General features: G+C 41.0%; 2 protein-coding genes across 10 annotated transcripts in view; both read right to left on the reverse strand.

The window, feature by feature from the left end:
* flnba (filamin B a) overlaps nucleotides 1–14,218 on the reverse strand; it is a 63,719-nt gene extending 49,501 nt beyond the window's left edge. For 2 of the 3 annotated variants that reach the window (XM_082534913.1, XM_082534912.1), the window contains exon 1: nucleotides 13,740–14,214. In XM_082534913.1, coding sequence (XP_082391039.1) covers nucleotides 13,740–14,031 — 292 coding nt within the window. In that variant the 5' untranslated portion in view covers nucleotides 14,032–14,214. Of the gene's footprint in view, nucleotides 1–13,739 lie in introns of all 3 variants that reach the window. The other variant, XM_082534914.1, reaches the window with a different exon arrangement.
* A 3,468-nt stretch (nucleotides 14,219–17,686) lies between these two features.
* slmapa (sarcolemma associated protein a) overlaps nucleotides 17,687–22,883 on the reverse strand; it is an 87,131-nt gene continuing 81,934 nt past the window's right edge. For all 7 annotated transcript variants that reach the window (XM_082534920.1, XM_082534919.1, XM_082534918.1 and 4 more), the window contains one exon: nucleotides 17,687–19,898. In XM_082534920.1, coding sequence (XP_082391046.1) covers nucleotides 19,803–19,898 — 96 coding nt within the window. In that variant the 3' untranslated portion in view covers nucleotides 17,687–19,802. The remainder of the gene's footprint in view (nucleotides 19,899–22,883) is intronic.

Raw genomic sequence — 22,883 nt, forward strand, 5'->3', positions numbered from 1 at the left:
TGCTCCTCTACATGCTGACACAGTTCAGTCAAGCCACAGTAGCAACATCTGCAGCGAAGAGGAGCGAAGGCCGGAGCCATAAATATGACACCGCCATGATGGCTTGTTCTCCTCCTGGAGGATGGAAACCAAGGAAGTGAAACAGATGAAGGAGCAAACAGGTTTCGGTAAGAGTGGAGCGATGAGGTTTCAGTGAGCGCAAACACGGCCAACTTAAACACTCCTCCGTCCAATGACTCAGACACAGGAACCCTCCGAGAATCCTAAAAGCTCCAGTTTCCAAAGGAAATGAAAACAAATCATGAACTCTGCACTTAATTATTATGTTTTAAGTGCTGTGCTCAACTAAAAATCCACTGCTGTTAAATTTAGTGCGAGTGTGAAACTGATTCTCTTAAAAAGAACATTTAATTTTAGAAACTTGGTTCTGGAGACTGACGCTGGTTAGTCAGCCCAAACAAAGTTTCTGTGAGGTCACCTAAGAAGATGTTTGAAAGCAATCCTCATCCAATCAGCAGCTTACACGACTGATGTGGAAACTTAAAACCAGCACAGACCTTTAGTCATTAGGCTGATATAGTCTAATAACTGAAAAGTTGGGTTTAATTTATCATTTGTAACTTTTTTTTAATATTTATTTATTTATTATTAAATGTAATGAACACCAAAGATCGATGGGCAGCTGTGGCTCAAAAGGTAGACTAGCTCATCACTAGATCCTTCAGGCAAGGATGCACTGAACAGATGTTTGGATCACCCATTGAGTGATTGGGTATCCGAGACAACGGGCCTGATGCAAGGTCTTTGTCCCTCAGAGCACATCAAGAACTCAAACTGATATCCACCCACTTACATTTGAATGACAGTAGGATAGCTCGATACTGTATATGAATGCATTTAGAGAAAACTGGCAGGTCTCCATTTCATCCACAACAGATTGAACGCATCTAATCCAAAACATTCAATACTGAAAGTGGTCCCCAAGTGTATATGGGGATAACGCTGAAGGAGAGGATCAGCCAAAGACAAAGTGAAAAGCATTACCTGGTTTCTGTCACAGAACTTCTACCATCACATCTCACAAGAGTTCTTTCCTGAACACCCTGAAGAAAGTCTTCTGCTCCCATCAAATACTGTAATAATTTTACACCAGTTTTCTGATTTATACAAGTATCACATACAGTTCATTAAATGATCAGAAATGACAAGAGGTGCACATTTATTCAGATAAATTTTTTATACTTCTTTAATTGGATGCTACAAAAAGAGTGACTAAATGTTCTGTAAGGTTGTGATTCCCGTGTGCTGCAACGTCACCTGCATTTCCTCACAGAACAATCTCTGACCTTTCTCATGGTACCTGAACACATCATGAGGCATGCTCCTAATGCTCCAAGTTACGTGACACTTCCTGTTTATTAACACCCATACTCATCCGCCACCCTCAGGTTACTTCGGCCAATCAGCAGCTCTGTTTACTGAGGTTGCCATGACAAGTAGGAAGAATGCGTCTCACTGGCCCGACCTTGAGGCCTTTCTGCCAGTGTTATCAATCACTCCTCTGTGTGTGTGCGTTCAGCCCCCACACCTCCATCTTTGCCTCGATACCGACTGTTCTTCACAGTGATGAGACTCAACAACAATGTCACCAATTCAGTTTCAGCCATTTCTGGTTTCTATGAAAGTGTTCATTCTGGAGCCACTGAATAACTAACCTTAAGAAAGTCTGTCAGTGAGCCAAAAATCACAGAGAGAGTCTGTGGCTGAAACCGAACATAAATGAGGATATTACAGTTTGAATTACTGTGAACTAATCAGAGTCAGGATGGTTGGGTACCAATGCTGCTGCACTGTTTTGGTTTGGTTTTTTGCAGTCATGTTTTCCCCATTATTCCAGGAAAACTAAGAAATCTCGGTCAGAGACTTTCTATAAAGTCTCAGTGCCTCATGCCATCTTTCAACATTTAGATGGCAAAGCTAATAAGCAGCAGAAATATCGGCCAGTGGCATCAGTACATGCCATCTTAGTGAACCTGTCAGTAGTAGTTGCTAGTGTTAGCTGATAACTTGACCCTCTTGTACAGGTATGGTCACTTCTGACTTTAAAAATAAATAAAAATTTTACAGCAGCCAAAACTCCAATGCCGACACCACAGTGGTCATGTCCACCCTTTGCATTAAGCATAAGGTGTGGCTGATTCTCAGTTATTCAGGTCATGGTGATCTTACGAGCTTAAAAGGAAAATACTTAAGTCCAGTCACTTAAGTTCTAAAACCAAAAAAGGTGGCGAGTCCCATGTATTTACCCTAAGGTATGAACCCTACAGAAGGTCATTGACCCATTACTGATCATCTGTGTTATCACATCAGACAGCGTGGAAAAAGGTGGGCGTCATTACCACCAGAGGTTTCGGGTTAAACGAGTAGATATCCCACCAAATCACATAAACTATTGAGGTCACCTGACACAAGTTGCGAGTTGGGGTTGAGATGCTTGAGAAGGGATCTCAAGTCTGCATTTGTAGGTGGCTGTGAGTTTGTGTTATTCAGGGGACAGAGACGGCCCGTTTCGCTCGTCTTTCAAACCAACCGTCTCCTCAGTCCAAAGTGTGAATTCTGGCATCCACGAAAGAGTGGCCTTTGTCCTTTAGACGTACAGCTGAGTTTGTCGAGATGATCTTCTCACACAGCTGCGTTTCTCCCATTAATGTACTCGCCAGTTTTGCTGGCATCAAGATTATGATCAGGTCCAGGCCGGCGGAAGATTATAAAAACCGCAAGTAACATGACGTGCATGAACAGTTTCAGAGTTTGTGCTTCAGTGACTCTTCGACTGACAGCCGTTTCTCTTATCTGTGTTTTGAGCTCTGATAAAAAGTTTAGAGTGGTAAACTAACACACAAAAATGAAAACAGAAAACACGTCAGAAACAGAACATCCAGAAATCTGTGTCAAAGCCTGAACTTTAAACCGAGACCTGGCAGACAGAAACCAAACATCTATCAGCTGTCAGAGTTCAACGAGGCGAGCTGGACGTGGACTGTTGTTGATACACATCACCATGGTAACAAATGGCCAAAAGAGAAAGGGTGAACTCAAGAGTGTGAGAGTGCGTGCACGGTGAGGTTTCTGCTCCCAGACAGGAGCAGCCAGCCAGCAGATTAGCTAATATCTCACCGAGGGAGGCAGCACTAAATGCGCCGAGAGCGGCCCGACGCTCGTCAGCAGATATGAAGACGATGCGCATCTTCATTATGGATTTATCTGTCAATGATTAGTCATGTTACAGGAGTGTCAAATCCATTTAGTACAAAGTCAAGACTCAGAATCAATAAGTCTCGACTCCCGTTTTTCCAGGAAGTGTCAAGTTTTAAATTCTTTCATTGGAACATTTTTAGAAAAGCAGAAGCCTGACTGGATGTAAACGTAATTGCTGCGCACTCAAAAGAAAAAGTGAACATTTGTCTAAGATACTGAAGGGTACAGACTACACATATACAATATTGTATATTTGGGTCAGAAGGACTCAGTTTCGGTGTAAAAAGCTAGCTATTCCAGGTGGCATTAGATGAGTTTTTTCCCCAACTTTCAAAACATTAGTCAACATTTTCCTGTGACAGTTCCCAGAGTCCTAAGGCATTCCAGTCAGTCGTCCTTCCACGCAGGTAGCAGTAAAAACAGCAGGACAAGAAGAAATCTAATCTTGCAGATCCAACTTTGTGTCAAGGTCCAGAAAGACTAACACTTTCAATACAGGCGATTCTTTTTATACAAGTGTGGCAGCTCTGAATTCACTAAACGTCATACAACAAGTGTGTTGAGGTCTTCTATGAGTTTACTGAACTCTATTGAGTTCCATGTCTGATCAGTCACATTCAGGGGGTCACGCTAGGTGAAGCAAAGGATAAAAGCAGGATTTTTTCATTTTTCCCCCTCATTTGTGTCTCCATCCCGCCCATGACCTAACAGTCAACCTCAGTACGCCATGCTCGAGTACAATAATTTCCTAAAATGTAGCTGGATGACAGGAGCCAACAGAGGACACAGCAGTGCATCTTTTGCAGAACAGTTTTAATCTTTGAGGTATACTGTCAATTAGGCGTGGCATCGAGCAGGACAAGAGGAGGAAACAATTAGTTCTTTGTTTTAATAAACCGTTTCAGTCCCTTCACTGTGAGTGTGGGGCATTTTGATTAACAGTAGATCAAAGTATAAAGATTTCACACCATCTCACATCTGTTGTGAGACATGAGAAACAAAGACTCGAAAGAGCACAAAAAACCCCAAAACAAAAAGCAGGACTGATTGTCTGCTGCCGATTGAACAACCAGGAAAGTTTGACATTCTGAAAATGCAAACAGAAGTGGAAAAATTCTCCCACTGAAAGCTGGGGTTGTTCTTGGAAAAACAGGGCCTGGAGGCACCACAGGTTAACTCTGCATGTAGAAGAGGTCACGCCGCCTGATTAAGGTCACACCTGAAAGCTACAGATCCCGTCAGGCCTGTTCTCACCTGGTTCCTCTCACACTGAGGCAGATGTAGAACAGCACTGCAAACGGGGACAGAAACCAGTTGAAGGCAGGATTATTCAACTAAATTTACCAGCACAGGTGACGTCATATTCCTGACACAATAAATGAAGAAACACTAATCGGGGCAAGCACAGGCTAAGAAGAGCATGCAAGCAATGCTAGCTTGTAGAGTGTTAGTAATGATCAGACAGGGACATAAAACAGACTACAGCTACTTCTCCATTCCAAAACGCAATGCATTACAGCTTCCATTATATGATTTTGTGCAATTACACAAAAGCTGCACTAGAAACAGGAAGCAGAGACATTTCAGGCTTCCATAAAAGCAAAACGTTATTTAGAACTTCAATTTTGCTCAAGTGACAGAACTGTCACTCTGAAGGCAAAGCTGTGAATATTTAAAGCTACACCTAGAGAAAGAAGCACCACTATCTTATGTGCTCTGGTGCAAGGTTATCCTGGTAGCAATGTAGCTATTTATCTTTCACAGCATGCAACCATCGAGGTACCCGTCTCGTCTGCATTTTACTTTAAACATAAAATGTTATGCAGAGCGTGTGAATTTATCCAAACAGTTGTTCTTTTGTTCAGATGTGTGTTTAGTTTTCACACTTGAGTCACACCAGTAGCAGGAAAGCCACTCAAGGTAATTATATGCACTGCAAGTCATTTATGCAGCTTTAATGTTGGACATGTATAAAAAAAAAAAAAAAAAAAAAAAGATAAAAAAAAGTATTTGGCTCAAGGCTAAATACTTACCTCTGCTCGCCTTACAATTTGTCCCAGGTGGTTTGTTTAATTGGTGGCGTTTAGCACTTCTGTCATGCATTCACGCTGGTTTTGCACAGATTTCCATCCAGTGTTTCCAAATCCTAAATTTGTTTTTCCATGCAGTTATTCCTCGTTTCAGCCTCAGCAGAAACCTGATAAACTAGATGTACACAAACTGCTAATAACAACGCAACACCTCCATTACACCCATCGTGATTTTTTCCAACTCCATATTGTTAGTCTTAAGCTTTGCATGATTCCCAGTTCACACTAATGCCATTTGTTTCATTCAGGGCCACAACACATCCCCTGGGTTCAGCTGCCTGAAACTATTGCCTTTCGGCCATCTTTCTACTGTTTGGATGCCCCTCATGGTCAGACATGGCCCATCTTTATAGCAGTTTGAAGCAGAGAAGAACTACTTGTACAAACAAGCATGTTTTAATGAGCATGCGCTGTCTGCACACACGGGGGACTAATAAAAGCGCTATACAAATACAGGCCATTTACCATTTACTGTGTCACAATGTGTATAAGGCAAAGAACAGCTAAGAAGCCCCAGTGACTCAAACTGTTTTAGCCAACATAGGATTAACAGATGAGCAAGATAATCCAGATGTTTTTCTCCAACTTAAACTGATCACGTCACAGCTACTCCATAAATCCATCAGCTTTCCCAATCATGATGCAGCACACCGGTCTGCACAAGTGGATGGGCCAATGCCTTTTGTACACAACACACCTCTCAACTCACTGGCCAATGTCCAAAAAGAGGTAGGCAAAGAAAGTGTGCATATAAGGTGTCGCAATCTCAGAATGATGATTCCAGCTCCAAACAGACACACAAGGTTCATTCAGGGATAGATTTCTCTCTAAGGCGGTAAAGATTTGCTTCTTAAATCAAACTCCTGTCAGAGGATAAACACGGCCTCTGCAGAGATTCGGGAACCTGCAGAAAAAGCGTTACAACACGGCAACTTCGCAAGCTCCAGCTTCATGAACAGTTTTCACCTGAACCATGCTGCAGAAACAAATTAGTCATCTGGACCAGACATTTAGCCAGCTGCATTAAATGTATTCATTCACACATACACAGAAGTTCAACTTTCAAGTCCAGTCAAAGTTTATTTTTAAAGCACATTTTAAACAACCTCAGTTGACCAAATGTCTACCAGTTAAAGAGAATGTACACTGTAAAATAACCACTAAACACAATATACACTTAAAAACCAAACAAACCAAATAAATAAGACTGTTCTTGCTTGTTTTTGGGACTTACTGAGCAGCATATACTGGCTTTTATTATCCACATAAGTTTTTAAGAGTGTTGAGGGCCTGGGCAGCTTATATGTGAGAAGGTGAGTTGCTCCTAAGATTAGGAGCTACCACTGAAAAAGCTCTATTGCCTCTGCTTTTAAGCCCGGATCTGGTAGGATTGTAGGGTTTCACTGCGGTTGCACTGCCTAACGAAGCTTAATAGTTATTCCGTAAACTATTAGGAGTTAAATATGAGTGATTTCACTTTGATTGTCCGGCATATCTAAAGGCCACGATGCATAGCTGAATTAAGTGGAAGCTGAGATGCAGAGGATGGGGGCAGAGGCACAAAGACAAAATACGCCAGGAAACCGGTGGGTGTTCCTGTGTTTGCTGCTCTGCTGCCAGCTGAGGAGGAAACCCGCTGCTGTACAAAGTAGTGCTTTTTTTCCCCTTCGTCTTTTTTGGTCAGCCAACCCAAATTTAGCATTGTTGGTGTGACATTAGCTCTGTAGGAAATAACTACATCTTCAAGCTGACGCCAGTGTACGAGTTTCCAATCGCCAGAGGTTAAGAAAAAACAAACTACGCCACAATCAAATGACTTTAACGTCTAGACGGCTAAGCTCGTGATCTCTCAGTTCAAAGTCCAGGTAACTTGTGTGACTCCATCCTCCTGCTTACAAACACCTTCTCTGTGACACTGCTTGAAAACTGATAGGCCTGTTCTAAAAATCATACCCTGCTTTATCCTCTTCGAGCACTAATGAGGAGGCAATATTTACTGAATCAACATCACCATGCTGTCAGTGAGACTTGAAACCAGCTATTCAGACAATAAACTAATCAGGAAAGTGTTTACCAAGGTCGTAAATAAGATTCAAGTCACTCCAATTCTGATTTTATGATAAAGGAAATTTCTTTGGCAAATTAAATAAAAGACAGAAAATTTAAGATTGCGGTGAGAATCTAAGCATACAAAACCGAGCAGCTGTGGTGTAATCGATGTGCTTTATTGCTACCACTGTGACATTTGGTGTTTAAACATGACACAGATGCCCTGAACCCCGGCAGTCACTGAAAGCAGTCGACTGAGGAACTATTGATCTGCCTGGAGCTCGAGGAGAGGCAGAAGAGAGCCTGAAAGCACAGCGGCAGCTGTCCCTGAACCAAAACTTAAAATTAAACAAAGTGCATTCAAGCTCTGAAGAGGTCGCACGCACTGAAAATATTCAGTGTGCATTAGAGACAAAAGCCAGGGGCCTTCTTCAGGGGTCCCCACACCACAGCAATACATTAACAGAGCTGAAAAGGATGTGGAGTTACATCACTTTGGCCACATGCCAGTCTGTCTTCTCCACCCTCCCAGTCTGATGAGCAACTCCGTGTGGAGTCACTTCTGGTTGCTGAAGGGTTTCCTAACTATGGGGCTGGGTCGTGATATGAGCTACGAGCTTTGAGATGGCCTCGCCTCTGTGACGGAAACGAGCTTCCAGTATGCAGTAAGTCACATCGCCATTGGAGGAAATTCAGTTTTATTCAGCTCACCACTTATTTTTTGTGGTGGGAAATTAGCTTGTCCCTGAAGCTTGCACTGAATCTGTAGTTTCTCCTTCAACCAAACCCTAACCAGCTGCTCACCGACTGAGTTTTAACCCTTTGAAAGCAGAGTGGGAGCAACCTTTTCAAAAACCCAGTGGTTTCTGACATATTTCAGCCTGCTCATGTAACAAAATAACTGTCTGCGCATCAGAAGTTAAAAGAGAGTCATTGCTGCAGTGTAGCTTCCCTTTGAAAAACACAAAAAACTACTGATATATACTGAACTGTGAAAACCCATCATTAAGGCTAAAGGGGAGGTTGCCTTAATGATGGGTGACAAGTCACTTTGTGGTGACTTTTCAGCTTTCCTTTTTGACATTTATAGTTTAGGACCAGTAAACTCTTCCCTAATCTTTCAATAAGACATTTTTAATCTTAACAGATAGGTTTAGTGAAACTTTGTGCTCCATTTTTGTTTTATTTAAGAGTTTCCTCCACACGAGACGCAAAACATGCGCTGCACTTTTGTGGCGTGGTCTCAGGTGCAGACCCTTAACGCAAACACGTAAATGGAGTGAAAGTGTGCAGGTGAGAGGGTGATGAGTTTAAGGCTATGTCTACACTAATCCGGATAAATTTGAAAATGGCGTTTGTCTAAAAACGCTCTGCGTAATCTTAGTTTTATTGGTCACGACTGCAACACGTGACTAAAATACGTCATCGTTTTCGAAAAGGCTCCAGGTTCGTGGTCCACACTGACGTGAAAACAATGTTTTCAAATGTATCTGCTTTGGAGAGCGTTTTCAAAAAGCTCAGTTTTCCTTGACCAAAAACACCGTCTCAGTGTGGACGGAAGGCCAAATCTGAGAGAAAAAGATGAATTTTCAAACGAAAGCGTATGAGTGTGGACATGGCCTAACCGAGCTTCCACACGCCTGCCCTCCCTCACCCCTTCCTACTTGGCTCATATGCTCCACCTGTCATGGTGGTGAGGTATCTGACAAGCTGTCGGCACCTGTGAAAACACACCGGAGCCTCTTAGACGTCCAGGTGGGACCTGGGCACATTTTCACACTGATGTCGTGTGGACTTTCTGTAAAATGCGTCACAGTGAACTCAGACTACCGAGTATTGCACTGACATGCAAACATTTGTGAGATGTTACATGTGTTGCGAAACACGACTTTTAAAACGAGCCAGTACTACCTGTGCCACAGATGGCACGCCCTTCAGACTGCAGCTGAACAATAAAAAGTGAAAGCAGCTGGAGCGCTGCGCATAAATGAACAACCAGACGTGCAAGAAGGTGGTTTTGGATCAGCTCCAAATGGCCTGTCTGAGATCTGGACATGCTTCACTTCCACAAAACCAGAGTCAACGTGCCGTTTAAGCGTTCATTTAAAAAGCTAATCTAATGTTAAATCCACCTGGTGATTATGAACTCTCCACAGCTAACAGGCTCCTTTTACCCCATGAAGAAAAATGAAAACAGGTTTGACCCAGAGATGTGCTGAAAGTACATCATTCCCTTCTCCTTATCTGGCTTCACTTATTCCAACATCGATCAGGTTAATTGGAATAACCGATAAGCCAGCTCAGGGTTTATCAATGTAGTTATGAGCACGTTCACCTGAAAGAGGAAACCATGTGACTGCCCAGTAGGCAGCCGTACCTGCTGATCTCTCTTCCTATTCTGAACATAACGTGCGGTGGAGCAGGTGAAGTCTGCAGCACAAATTCCCCCCCCCCCAATATGAATGAACCACATTTTTAAACCTGAAAATTCAGGATTAAACCTGAAGTTCACTCGCTGAGCCCTCAAATCCTGCTTCATCGTGCAGGCCTCTGATGTCCTACTCTGTATCTGCAGGTTTACGAGGGCCATTAAAGCAACATGATCACATGAACTCATGACATCACATCAGGATAAGAGATGGATGTCAGAATGAGAGATCAGCAGTTTGAACCCTTTCTCTGTTACAACAGAGATATTCCTGAACACAAAGAGTTCAACAACTTCTGTTTTGGAACAAATTTTTCGACCAAATTTAGCCATCAGCTAACCCTTTTGTATTCAAAACACTTCCTCAAACCTAAACCCGTAAGGCAGGCCGATGGTTCCCATCACTCAAGATCTTTGATAGAAGAGAGCTGATCTTCCTTCAGCTCTCTCTCTCACCAATAATCAACTACTACTTAAACAAGAGTTTGTTATAATGAACACACTATAGGTTACATAAAGTCACTGTCAGCAGGCACTGAATATTTGCCTTCTTCATAAAAGGAGGTAATCACAGTCTTCTGCTTCATGTCTGAAAGCTGAAACAGGACCAGCTCTGCCCAACTGTGTGCACGTCCCACCCAGTCAGGCAGTCATTTCCTTTCAAGTGTGGAAAAACCAACTGTCCACCACAGCGTTACGTAGCTGAACGCACTCCGACCTCAGCTCACTCGGCGTGGTTAGTTTTTTAGGTGTCTCCCTCCCTCTTCAACCAGAGTTCAGATGGAGACGTCTGATTAGGTATAAAAGCTGCTCTGGTCTCAAATGAACTCGAAAGCAGGCTGTACGCAGCTCAGCTGTGGAAACGCGACACATTCAGGCTTCTGAGAGACGTTCTGGACACAATCTGTTAGTCTAAAGTTAACCACTCGTTTAATCTCAGCAGCGGCAGGTCATTGAGTTATTTTAGACTCAAACTGCACTTTGATTTTATTACGAAAACTGCTTTCTTACATCTCAGAAATATCACCAAAGCCTGACTCACTGTTATTAAAAACAGAGTGCATTCATCTCTAGCTGGATCAAGATGATCCCCCCCCCCCTCTTACAAAAAGATAACCAGCAGCTTGTTCAGGACTCTGTCAAAACATTAAAATAAATGAGGTACAGCTATTAACTCATGCTCTGAATCCATTTCATGTAAGTAGTGGTGCTATTTATAAGAGCTGAACAGGCAGGTGACCTTCAGGTGAAAACGGCAGATAAACATTTCGTCAGTTTGTCAAGGACTCTTATTTTTCTGTGTTTTTGTTATTATTATTATTAGTTTAAATATTAGTGACTTTTGTCTGTTATGCCCTTTTCAGCCTTTAAAGTATGACACTTCTAAAAATAGAAAAGGCTAGAATAGCCCTCTACTGTCATTGTACAAGTACAATGAAATACTGGCACTGACTCGACTTGGTGTCACGTTTTGTGTTTTGTTTAACTGAACGATTCTTGAACAGGATGTCGTGCTGGACTGAACGCAGCTCCAATGAAAAGACCAAAACTCACCGTCTGGGAAACAAGAACCCAGACTACTCGTCACATCACAAAGCACACACACCTGGTCCTGCCAACAGGTAACCACAGGGAGGAGATGAGATCATTTTGCCTCAGAGATGACACTGACTCAGGCTGTGAATCAGCTCGTTGACACAGACCAAGGATGGGCACCAACCTCGGAGGACAGGAGTGAAGCCAGTGCACAAAGTGCAAACGCATTTAGTGAAAATCAAACGGCAGCCGCCGCTTTACTCGGCACTGCTGGGATGGAAATTTGAAAATACCAGTGTTGGTGCAGATGACTAAATTCTTCTTTCATTTTGTTTGGGATTAAAATCTCACATTTTAAATGTTGAGATTTTTTTTTTTTTTTTTTTTAAACACAGGAGTAAAAAAGAAAAATCTTTGACCAGTTTGACTACAATTCCCATAACAGCTGGTAGAAGGTCCAACTTTCATACATGATGCCTCCAGTTTGTTTTAAATGTAGGTTTTCTGTTATGAATGTGTGAAAGCCAAACTGAGGGAGCTAAAACTCATGGGGAAAAAATATATAAAGAAAATACACCTCTATGAAAGATTGGAGAGATTCTTCTGTTATTTTGTCCACCATTTACACCAGTATGAACAGCAAAACAGCTCAGCACCCTCAAAACACATGAGCAGAGAGCCAATTAAGCAGCTCTCTACCTGACACCAAACACCTTAAAATGTCTCAGAGAGCAGAAATAACCATCCATATGCACAGAGGATCCAGAGACCATGAGTTTAACTCATTTTCATTCATTTCATAAATGAAAACTCAGGTACAAGAACAAAAAGGTGTCCTGGGAGTAACGAGCTTTTGTTTTTCCAAACTTTCAGGGACAGGTACTCTTGCTTCATCAAGTTTATGCTGATTAATCTAATTATTTAGAGCATTTAGATTTGCAGTGAATCGCCAAGCACTGAGATGAGATGTGCAAAACAAGCTAAAAGGGAAGCAGAGGGAATTCAAAAAAATTAAATAATTTATTTCCTCCTCTATATCTATCTATATCCATTTCCTCCCCACTGACTCATCAATTTCATGAGTGATGATTAACCCTCTAAAACATTACCTTAAGGGAACAAAAATCTACTATTTACAAAAGGGACGTAAACTACAAACAATGGAAATTAAATTCAGGTGTGGTTAGTCACCCAGCAAAGAGCCGCTTGTAAAGAACACGAAGCAGAATGACTGCAAAGCAAATCAAAAAAAAAAAAAAAAAAAAACTGGGAAGGGGGGGAAAGAGCTCTTGAACATCATTCAGCTCTGACTTTGATTTCTTTGAGTCCGAGGGTGAAATATTTGAGGAGACTTGAGTTCTCCACGAGGTCGGCCTCATTAACACAGGTGTGTCCTCACCTCTGTGGGAGACTGCTCATTAAAAACACACTCTGCACCCACAACACGCCAAACTCAATTCAGAAATCTGTCACTTAACGCTGCTGTTGACAGAAAAACAAAACCATTCACTTAATCAGAAATTACCGTGAATGCCAAGGCCAAGTTTACACCCACGTTTCTACGACTCTCACACGACCCAGATTTAAACGTTAAAATAAGTAAAAATAACCTAAATTTAAAAAGCAGTCCAAGTATTTTTGATGAGTTTACGCCGAATTAAAGAAGGACATCCGCTAGTTCTAAAGGTTTTATTAAATCGATTCAACATTACTTTAATATCGCAGATAAACGCGCGACATTATTAAAAAGATCATTTATCGACGACGTTTTGCAAGGAGTTCTTGTCGTACACTGCTCTACACGTACAGAAGCCACCGGGAATGTGAATTTATTAAATTACGGATAATTTAAGCAATAACGTTTCTTCTACCTTTTGCTACAGGCTTACTTTGAGTGCATAATGGTGAACTTCATCAGCTTTTAAGAGACTCAAGTTCCCCAATGCCTCACCTTGCTAACCAAACGCTACCAAGCGGGCAATAGCGGCGCCGTGAAACTTAAAAATCTGATATTTTACAGAGAATATTTGTGCTATCTGGGTTAAAAATCTCTGCCGAATTGAAGAGTGTGTCCAAAATTATCAAAAATCTGCATTTGCAGTCAGGTGCGACGTTTGTTCTCGCATAGAAAAGCCAAAGATATAAAATGCCTGAATTTTAAATGGTAGCCCGTGCATTCCAGGACAGAAGACGGGGCGATGAGGCTTTAAACCTGGAATAGTGAGTGAAAACTGGATGAAAACTTTACTCTGAGAAGAAATATTGGATATTCCAGTATCCCTGTCGTGTGCGGACTCTTTTATTATGTTACAAAGTTTTGTCTGAGGCGCACAGCTGAGGAGGAAGCTTCCAGATGAATGAATGGACCCGGTACTCACCTATGGACACAAGCTTTATGTTCTCCTTTTCCAGGAACTCAAGAGCCACCGACACGTTTTCCAGCTTCATCTGCCTGAAGGTGGGCCTCGGGTGGTACTTTCTGTACATCTTCTTGTGACTGAGGACCTCCAGCAGGGCGATGAGCCTCAGGCCGTCGCCCAGGTCCAGCTGCAGATCCACGATCCGCTTGTTGACGCACTTCAGGTGCTCGTTGATCCAGCGGGTAAAGGTGTTCTGCTGGATCTTCTTCCACGGAGCGTCCTCCGCCAGGTCCTTCTCTGTGGCCGGCATCTTTGATAAGTTTCCTCGCTGACTGTGTGTAAGTCTTCTGGCACGGAGATGGGTAAGAAATTACAGAAAGTTAACCGGTAAGCCTGCTGTGTTGCCGCGTTGTTTCCTCGGAGCTGCTGCAGCTCGGTCTGAACTTTCTCCGCACTAATGCCGCTGCGTTCAGGTGCTGCTCGGATTAATCAGCAGCTTCTTCTTCTTCTTCGCGTTTGTCTGAGTTGCTAGTCACCGTCAGCGACGTTTTACCGCCTCCCAACGGCATTGAAGTCCATTAAAGTCTATTTATTTTCCGCACCTTGGACACAGATGCAGACACTACACACAGAGTAGTTATAGATTCGGTTTGAATATAAATACATGTAAAAACATAATTTCATATTTCTTCTAGTTAATAACCCTTGTGTCAATGAGTTTCACCTCACATTCTGTAAATTTAGTTATTTATTTTGCATAAACCTTCATTCATTTGAGTTTCAGGCCCTCACACATCCATTTGGGTGGGTTGAAATTCGAGGCTTTATTTTTTCCAGCATTTTTAAGCCCTCTTACCTTTTTATTACTGTGGTCTGGCAAGGTTACATGTGAGAGGATGGACCTTCATAACACTCAAAGCATTTCCCATTTATTTGTTCATTGTGGAGAAATTGTAGCAAAGAAGATTTCCAGCACATTAAATATTTTTTGGAGTGGAGAGCAGAGGGTTTGGTCCTGCTTACTTCCTTCAGTTTATTTCCAGTGAGTGTAAGTGCCTTACACCTGAACTCTGTCCAGCAGAGGGCGATTCCACTGGTTATTTCCTTTTGTGTATAACACTATGTGGAAACTGCCCTTCATTTTTTTTATAGTAGCTCAGGCGCTACTATTACTGAGTACTACACAATACTTTGTGTATATCATTCTTTATGAGAGTGAAACAGGAGGATGGAGAGTACTCTGATCAGCCAATAAGGATGCAGCGTTCACTGGTTTAATAGTTAGTACCAATCCTCGTTCGTCAAGTCTTCATTTCAAAAGGCTAAGCTATTTATAATGAAAACCCTCGGACAGAGGCTTCATAGCAGGGCTTCACTAACAGATAAGTGATGTCACTGCTGCTACGTCCATCTTTTATTTACAGTCTGTGTCCATAAAGCTAAGACTAAGATTTATCTAAGTTTATGACTTTGGGGTAAGTTTATAAAAACACTGATTTCAGTTGGTTTAAGCTCCTTTAGACTCTGAGAATTTCCCAGCTGTTTTTTCCACATTTATTTCTTTTTGACTTATCTCTGCTTTGCAGCACATCTACACGCCCTTGTCTGTGCTCTGTAAATACTGCAGTGATTATCCCATGTGATGCTGATTGATGATCCACTTTATTAGCACCAGATGTGACCACATGTGTCCAGTGACCGTTTGGCCTCCCCCACTTTATAAGAAGCTTATTGTCATGAAACACTCCCTCTGCCCATGTCCCAGTATTTTAAGTTTTACCTGAATCAAATCGTGTCTTACTTTTCTTTTCTTCTGACTCAGAATCAGACAGACAGAAATATGAGTACTTTTTATTCTGTCTGCATGTTGAAACCATCTCATAAAAGGTGACATCATGCTCCGGATAGATGATTGATGCGTGTTTGTTGTGTGACGACATTCAGCTTATATCAAACACACACACTCATATGCAAGTCCAGACCTGTGTTGTCTAACTGTGCAACCTTTGCTTCTCTTCATTATTTCATGTCTGCATTACATCACCTACAGCTCACTCTGCCTTAAAGGGACAGTTCACCTCAAACTCACTTGACCTGCAGTGTTTTTTAGATGAAGATTGTTCTGGAAAGATCTCAGGCTTCTCTTGATATGGAGAAACCTGGGAGAGAAGTAAACTGCACTCGGTTTGAGGTGCTCCAAGTAGCAAAACACAAAATCAAGAGACTTCTTAGAAAAGTGTCCATAAACGTTGGTGTGAGCAGGTTCCACCCACGGAGGAAGGCTTACAGCTCAGAACATGATGTTTGGATTTTATCAGATGGATGATTTCTTCTGCAGAGCAAAAATAAAGTGATTTATTTTTCTTATAAGGAGTTGGCGTGCCATAGTTCCAGGGTTTTCAAGTGTTTTGTTTTTTGGTTCTTTTTGTTCCTTTTTGACTTTACAGTTGTTCTACTGATAGGTTTCAGTTCTTGTCTTGATTTCTGTATTATTCTAGTTTCCCTAGTGTTATCTTTCAGTAATGTCCTGGTTTACTTTGAAGGTTAGTGTCGCCTCCTGTTTTTACTTCCTGCCCCTTTTCCTCCTCTGTGATTGGCTGCTCCTCTCTGATTCTGTCCTCTTGGGTCAGTCGGTCTTCTGTGTACAGTATAAACTGCATCATCTCTTGCTTTTTCAGGTCCTTTTGTTGTACCAATGGTTATTTTCCATGTGTTATCTGCTTGCAGTGCTGGCTTTGGCCCATTGTGCCCTTTTGGACTTCTGTTTCCACCAATAAAGTTTATCATTTCTTTTGCGGCCAGCTGTTGTCTCATGCATCCTGGTCCTCCTATCACACCTCATTATAGGGTTTTAGGATTTTATGGAAACCCAAACAAGAGTGAAAAAAAATTACATCTGATCGCAGAACTTTAATTTTCATTTCAAACATCTTAATACCTAAAAACAAAAAAAAAAGGGGGGGGGGGGGGTCTGAACATGGGAATTATGTGATGTGTTCACTTTCAAGAGGACAAAATATTGTTATTTTAGGTTTTTGCTCTGAGTTTTCATCACCCTGATAAACAACCATACACAGAGGAACATGAACATATAGCACGTGAAAACATATATACATCAACCAATAATTTATTTTTAGGCATCTTTCTTGGTTGTCGTCATAGAAAAGCTGTATATAATAACACACATAAACACACAAAAAGAAAACATGACTATGATATGATGTTTATTCTTTTTCTCTGAAGATTCAACCAGAGATACTTGACTGCAATTCTGTAACTTTAATGAAACAAAAGTAAAAATAATAAATTAAGGGTTTGTAGCAGCACACGTTTGGATTTTAGGTGCTGATATTTCAAGATTTTTCTTAAGGATAAAGCAACTTTAACAACTTTGAGATAATTTTGTCTTGAAAACTTTACTCTAACATTAGTTTCCCTTAAAAAAAGCCACTTCATTAATCCTGTATCGATCAAACTACATATTTTATAAACATTTTCTTGTACTTGGGAGTTGTTTGTGCACTACAAAATCATTCAAATTCACAAATCAGTTTAATATAATGCTCCAATCTAGAGATTTTTCAGATATGAAGGCATTCATACTGATCTTTACCTTTCTTCTTGCAGTGTTTTAATCTAGTAAAAATGGATTAAAGAGAATTATGTTTTCTTTAACACAACAGTCTTCAAGAATCTGGAAACATTAATATTTAAAGTGTCTTATTTGCATTTAATTCAGAACCACAAAGTGCACACCATCTCTACACGATGCAGAGTTTTAAATCTTGTGAGCAGTTACAGTAAAAATCCCTTTGTAATGTCCTTCCTGCTGTTGCCATTTCAAAATAACAGCATGCAGAAGCCAGATGGAAAAAAACAGGATAGTTTCAACCTTCTGAAGTATTTATATTGACCCAAAATGAGTTCATCTCTGAGTGTTTGTGAATAAAGACACAGGAAGCAGGTTTGGTGGGTCAGCTTGCTACAACTTTAATCCAAACATCGCTCTGCATATTCAATACATCCTCATCATATTCTCTACATAGCTCCCTCTCATATCTCTAAACAGTTTTAACAAAATAAGTCTAGTAGCACATCAGTCGATAACATTTTATCTTACAATTCTCTCTCTGTTCTGTAGTGTTTTTTCTCTTTACACATCAGGAGTATTTGTTCATTGTCTTATTTTAGTTCTTTTTAAACACGGAGACGAAACGGAGTACACGAACGATGACGAACGCTGCTCAAGAGTCCAGACTGTGAACCCACACACACACATCCCTGTCTACCAACACACACACACTTTGAAATGATTCAATGTCTCTCAAAATATTTCATCAGAGGTCTGACGTCTTGTGTGTCATTAAAAAAATGAATAGATTTTGATATTTGGCCCGTTAAACATTTTTTACAAATTTTCTTGTTCCTCCTTTTAAACTTTGCTCTTCGGGTGTTGTATAGTCGGTTAATCTGAATTCTGGGAAATTCTCAGACATTTAAAGAGCTGTGATTAAGCTGAAAGCCCTGGAAAAAGCAACCTCTGACTGTCAAACCAAGTGTGTGTGTGTATATATCAGGGGAGGTGTGTGTGTGTGTGTCTGCACACATACACAAAGTGTGGTGTTAGTTACATCAGAGGCACTTTGACCCCTTTTCTCTGTGCCCCCAACATGGAGAAAGAAAAAAGTAAACCCAACACAAAATAAATCAGATTTTATTTCAATAATTTGGCTTCAAGTTTCAACTCAGACCCCAGAATTTCCCCAAACAGAAACAAATGAAAATAACCCCAGAGAAAACGCCAAGTTAGACATCCAACATGGCCGACTGAAAGCAGAACAGGGCAGAGCTTCCTGAAATTGCTTCAGCGCGAGAGCTTCCCAGCAGCCTCGGGTTAATCACGATGACATGGTGCACTTCGTCATCATTTGTGCTTCGTTTGTGCTCTTAGAGCCAGGATCACCCCGAGTCTATAAACTCAGACCTGCTCAAGCCCGATGTGAAGCACGGTCACATGAACTCACATTTAAGGCAGAACACCTGAAGTCACTGAACGAACGTCTATCTGACCAAAAACAGATCTTAAAGCCCAAAGCATTCGAATTACTCTAACTCTAGTGAAACTGAGATGTTAGCAGGAAACCAGAGAACGTTTCTGTTTTTATCATTTTAATTGTAGTAACTGTAGCAATCGGTGGAGCTGAGGGATGTCGCAGCACCGTGGGCCACTTTACTGGTGTGCCCATTCAAGTACTACAACCTTGCCCTAAAATAAACCTCCGCTGTGGTTTAACTACACTTCTAACCTTTAGTTACTGTTTGGAAACAGCTGCTATCAAGGAAGTGCCTTAAATTCTTGTTTCATCTGTTTTGGGCATTTTATCAGGGAAAACTAAAATGAAATGTGTGGTTATTTTGTGTCCTGAAGGAGATTCAAAAAGTATTTATTAGTATAAATCGAAGATGGGTACATCCCCTGGGTGAATTACAGCTGACGTCTGTAAACTGGGATCAAGAAAAAGTGGCTCCTCCTCTAGATCTGCTCTAACACAACGAGCTGGTTTGAAGAATTTAGCAAGTAAATTTAAGCTGAATGTGGAGCTGTGTAAAAGAAAAGCCATCTCTTCTTCAGAAACTCTGTCCTCAGAGGTAAAGGTGAAACAGACAGATTTACCTGTCAGTGACGTTCGAAGCTGCTGGAAAGCGCCGGGTTAGCATTAAGCAGGTTTTTGTGTGTATGTGGAAGCTCCACCTGCTGGAGAACGTTTTGTTACCTGGAAATCAGCAGAGAGACCAAAAAAAATGGGGAAAGGGGGGGGAAAGAAAAAAAAAAGAAAAAAAAAAAGGAGCCCCCCACCAGAGCTGAGAGAGCGGAGAATAAAAACAACAAAACTCCCCGCCGCAGGAAAAACAACAACAACAAAAACCCAAAACAAAATAATCCAAGAAGCTTCTGAGTCCTCTGTAGAAACCACAACCTTTATATCCCTCTACAATTATGTACAATTAGACTTTATACAAGTAAAGCAGTGACACTCTCCTCACGGCGCTCCGTGTGTGTGTTCGCTTGTGTTTTGTGTCCTAGGTGGAGCTGCTCTTGGAGAGGTTGGGGTAGAGGACGGCGGCCGTCACGGCGACCATCACTGCGACGACCGGCATCCAGGGGCTCCAGCCGCTCTGTTGGAGAGAGATGAACGAAAAAACACACACGAGACAAAAACAGACGAAGAAACGCGTGAATAAATAAAGTTAGTTTGAACATTACGAGTAAAAGTGGACAGAGGCAAAGACAAAAGAAGAGAAGCCACTTCAGTCCAAAAGATGATATTTCATTTCTTTTTCTCGTGCAAAAATTCATCTGATTGAGGAAAAAAAAGGTTATTTAACGAGAACAACGTAAATGAATCAGTCAAACTGCATGTAAGTGACAAAAATGTCCACCTGAGGCTGGCTCCAATTAAAATGTAAAAATGTAACTTTTATAGCGCCCGCTGCAAAAACATAGGTTTGACTGCTTCTGACAACTACACAGGATTTTTCAAATAACTGAGGCTGAGATTTTCAAGGCTGTGGCTGCTTTGACCAACAGCGCAGAAACAGGTGGCTGAACTGGACCTCTCAAATACATTTATGCCATTTCTTAGCTTTTAACATTATTTTTTGGCCTTTTTTTGGCCTTTATTTGATTGGACAGGGAAGATTTTTGACACACAAGTGGGAAGAGAGCAGACGGCCTTCAAACCCAGGCTGCTCAAAAGGGTCAGCTAAACTTCTTCCCCTTCAGAATATTTGTAATGTCATGATCTGAATAATATGGCTAATCAAATTCAGTATTTTATCAATGGATTGCCCACAGAACAATGGGTGACATCACGATGGGTGCGTCCATCTTTTATTTGCAGTCTGTGGAATCAAAACTAGTGTAAACATGTACACTCATTTATTCATGTAGTTCCAAGACAACTAAAACCAGTTAAAAATATCTTTTTATAGTAAAGTTTGTTTCAAAATAAGAGGTGAAAAATGAAAGGAACCTTTTGTCTAATCAATCTGAAACAATAAAAGTCCTATTCACTATAAAACATTGCTAGTTTAAGGGAGAAGCCTTGAGTCTAATTTTGTAGATTTGAATTAAAACAGTGACCTCTGACAGCAGCAGATTTTTTAAAGGAAGCATCACTAGTTTGAGACAGCAGCTCAATGTGAAGACGGGATGCCCGTTGGGACTAAAGCTGCCAGTTCAGCACTGCAAGGTCCTTATAAATGCTGCTCTTTGAACTTGTGGTCAAAGAAAAGCTCTAAGGGGAAAAAAGGCCTTTTCAACTACAATCAGGTTATTAGGTATCTAGAAAAACGAATAATTTTTACAGTAGCCAAATAACCTTCAGGTATTTCAGGATTCATCCTTTATTTTTGGTGAGAAACAACAAAGGTTTTAACTCAAGCAAGTCAACATGCCAAGTACAATTTCCTCATTGATTACGTCCAATAGGGGCTTAACGCAACTTCCCTTTTATGCACCAAATATGTAATTAAGGCCCAAGTGTGTGTTGCTTCAAATTCAAAACAGTTTTTAAATCCCTGCCAAGGACAATCGAGTTTTACTCGAGTTCTCTGCTGGTTTGTGTATGAACGATAAAAGGAAACAAATTTAATCAATATCATCTTTTGGGACTTCAGGACAGGTGGAGAAAACAAGTAAAAAAATAATTAAATAAAAAACATAAATTAAAAAAAAAACAAAAACAAAAAGCAGCAAAATAAATTAGGTTACCTGAGCAGAACAACAGAAAAGTTACAGAACATTTTCCCCTCAAAGCAAACAACAACTGGGCATACTGGTCAGACGTTCCCGAATAAACAAACAAGCAGCAATCACAACACAAACACGATGGACGTGATGATGGATGCTTCAGAAATAAAGAAAGTAAGAATGGCTGCAGAAAAAGAGACAATAAAAAAAACAAACCAGTAACAGATGAAAATAACTGAAGTTAAGCAGCAGCTGGATGCAAGAACACAGAAGAAGAAAAAAGATTAATAAATGAAATTAAAAACAAACCCTGCAAAAAGAAACATGAGAGAACAGCAACATGTAATTAAAGAAAGCTAAAATAAAGCACCGAAAACCTAACGGAGAGGAAGAGGAGAGTGACTGAATGAGGCAGGTGGAAGGAGAGGGTTAGCCTTTAAGATGCGATGGTCAGAGCACGCCTCTTTAAAGGGGAACAGAGTGCAAATAAACAGAAGGGCGACCTTTAGAAGTTTCCACAGATGAATTAAGCTCATCTACATTTCTCACAGACTTTTCTTTGAATTAAAATAAAACTGAAATGTTGTTGAATTCTTCGGGTCGGGGAGAGATAAAGTGACAAATCAAAAGGAGGATCACTGTAATTTATTTAAGATTACTGGGCTGAACATAAACATTAAAACGCTGTGATTAACTTTTTTCCCTTCATTTCTGTCATTTCGCTTCTTCTTAACTTAAAATTTTAACACACTGCTGACTGTGAACGGTCAGGAGTGAGCGGTTCAGCAGTCTGTTTACACAGGAGGCGTTCAGGTGCTGCTTTCAGTGTGGGACAGCCACGTTTTCATATATGATGAAGTAAAGCTGCAGTAAGAAAACGGATGATCTGATATCCTCGTGTCGGTGTTGTTCCCACATCATCATAATAAATATTGTTCCAGGTTCAACATTGCAAGTGACCAGTCACATTGTTGTGACGTCATACTTTTGCAAGCCAAGCCATTCATTCATTTATGGAATTCCAGTGTTGCAAGGACAACATGTATAATGCTTACCGTTTATCAAAGAACCGTATCCTGAAATGCAAAGAATTCAAATTGCTGGATCAGGCGGTGTCTTGCTAGTCAAGTCGATTTTTTTTTAAGGCGGTTTTTCCCAAAGTCGCAAAAGTATGATGTCACAACAATGTGATTGGTCACTTGCAATGTTGAACCTGGGACAACATTTATTATGATGATGTGGGAACAACACCGACACGAGGATATCAGATCGTGCTTAAGAAAACAGCCGCAGGTGCATGTGACGGGTGTTTCACACCAGTGCTGTGTACAGCAGCTGGATTGGTAAACACAGAAACTTATTGTTCCTCTAGTCGTGGCTCTAGTTACTGCTCCTCACAGTAATTCATT

This window comes from Aulonocara stuartgranti (assembly GCF_965226115.1).
Source record: "Aulonocara stuartgranti genome assembly, chromosome: 5".
Classification (NCBI taxonomy): domain Eukaryota; kingdom Metazoa; phylum Chordata; class Actinopteri; order Cichliformes; family Cichlidae; genus Aulonocara; species Aulonocara stuartgranti.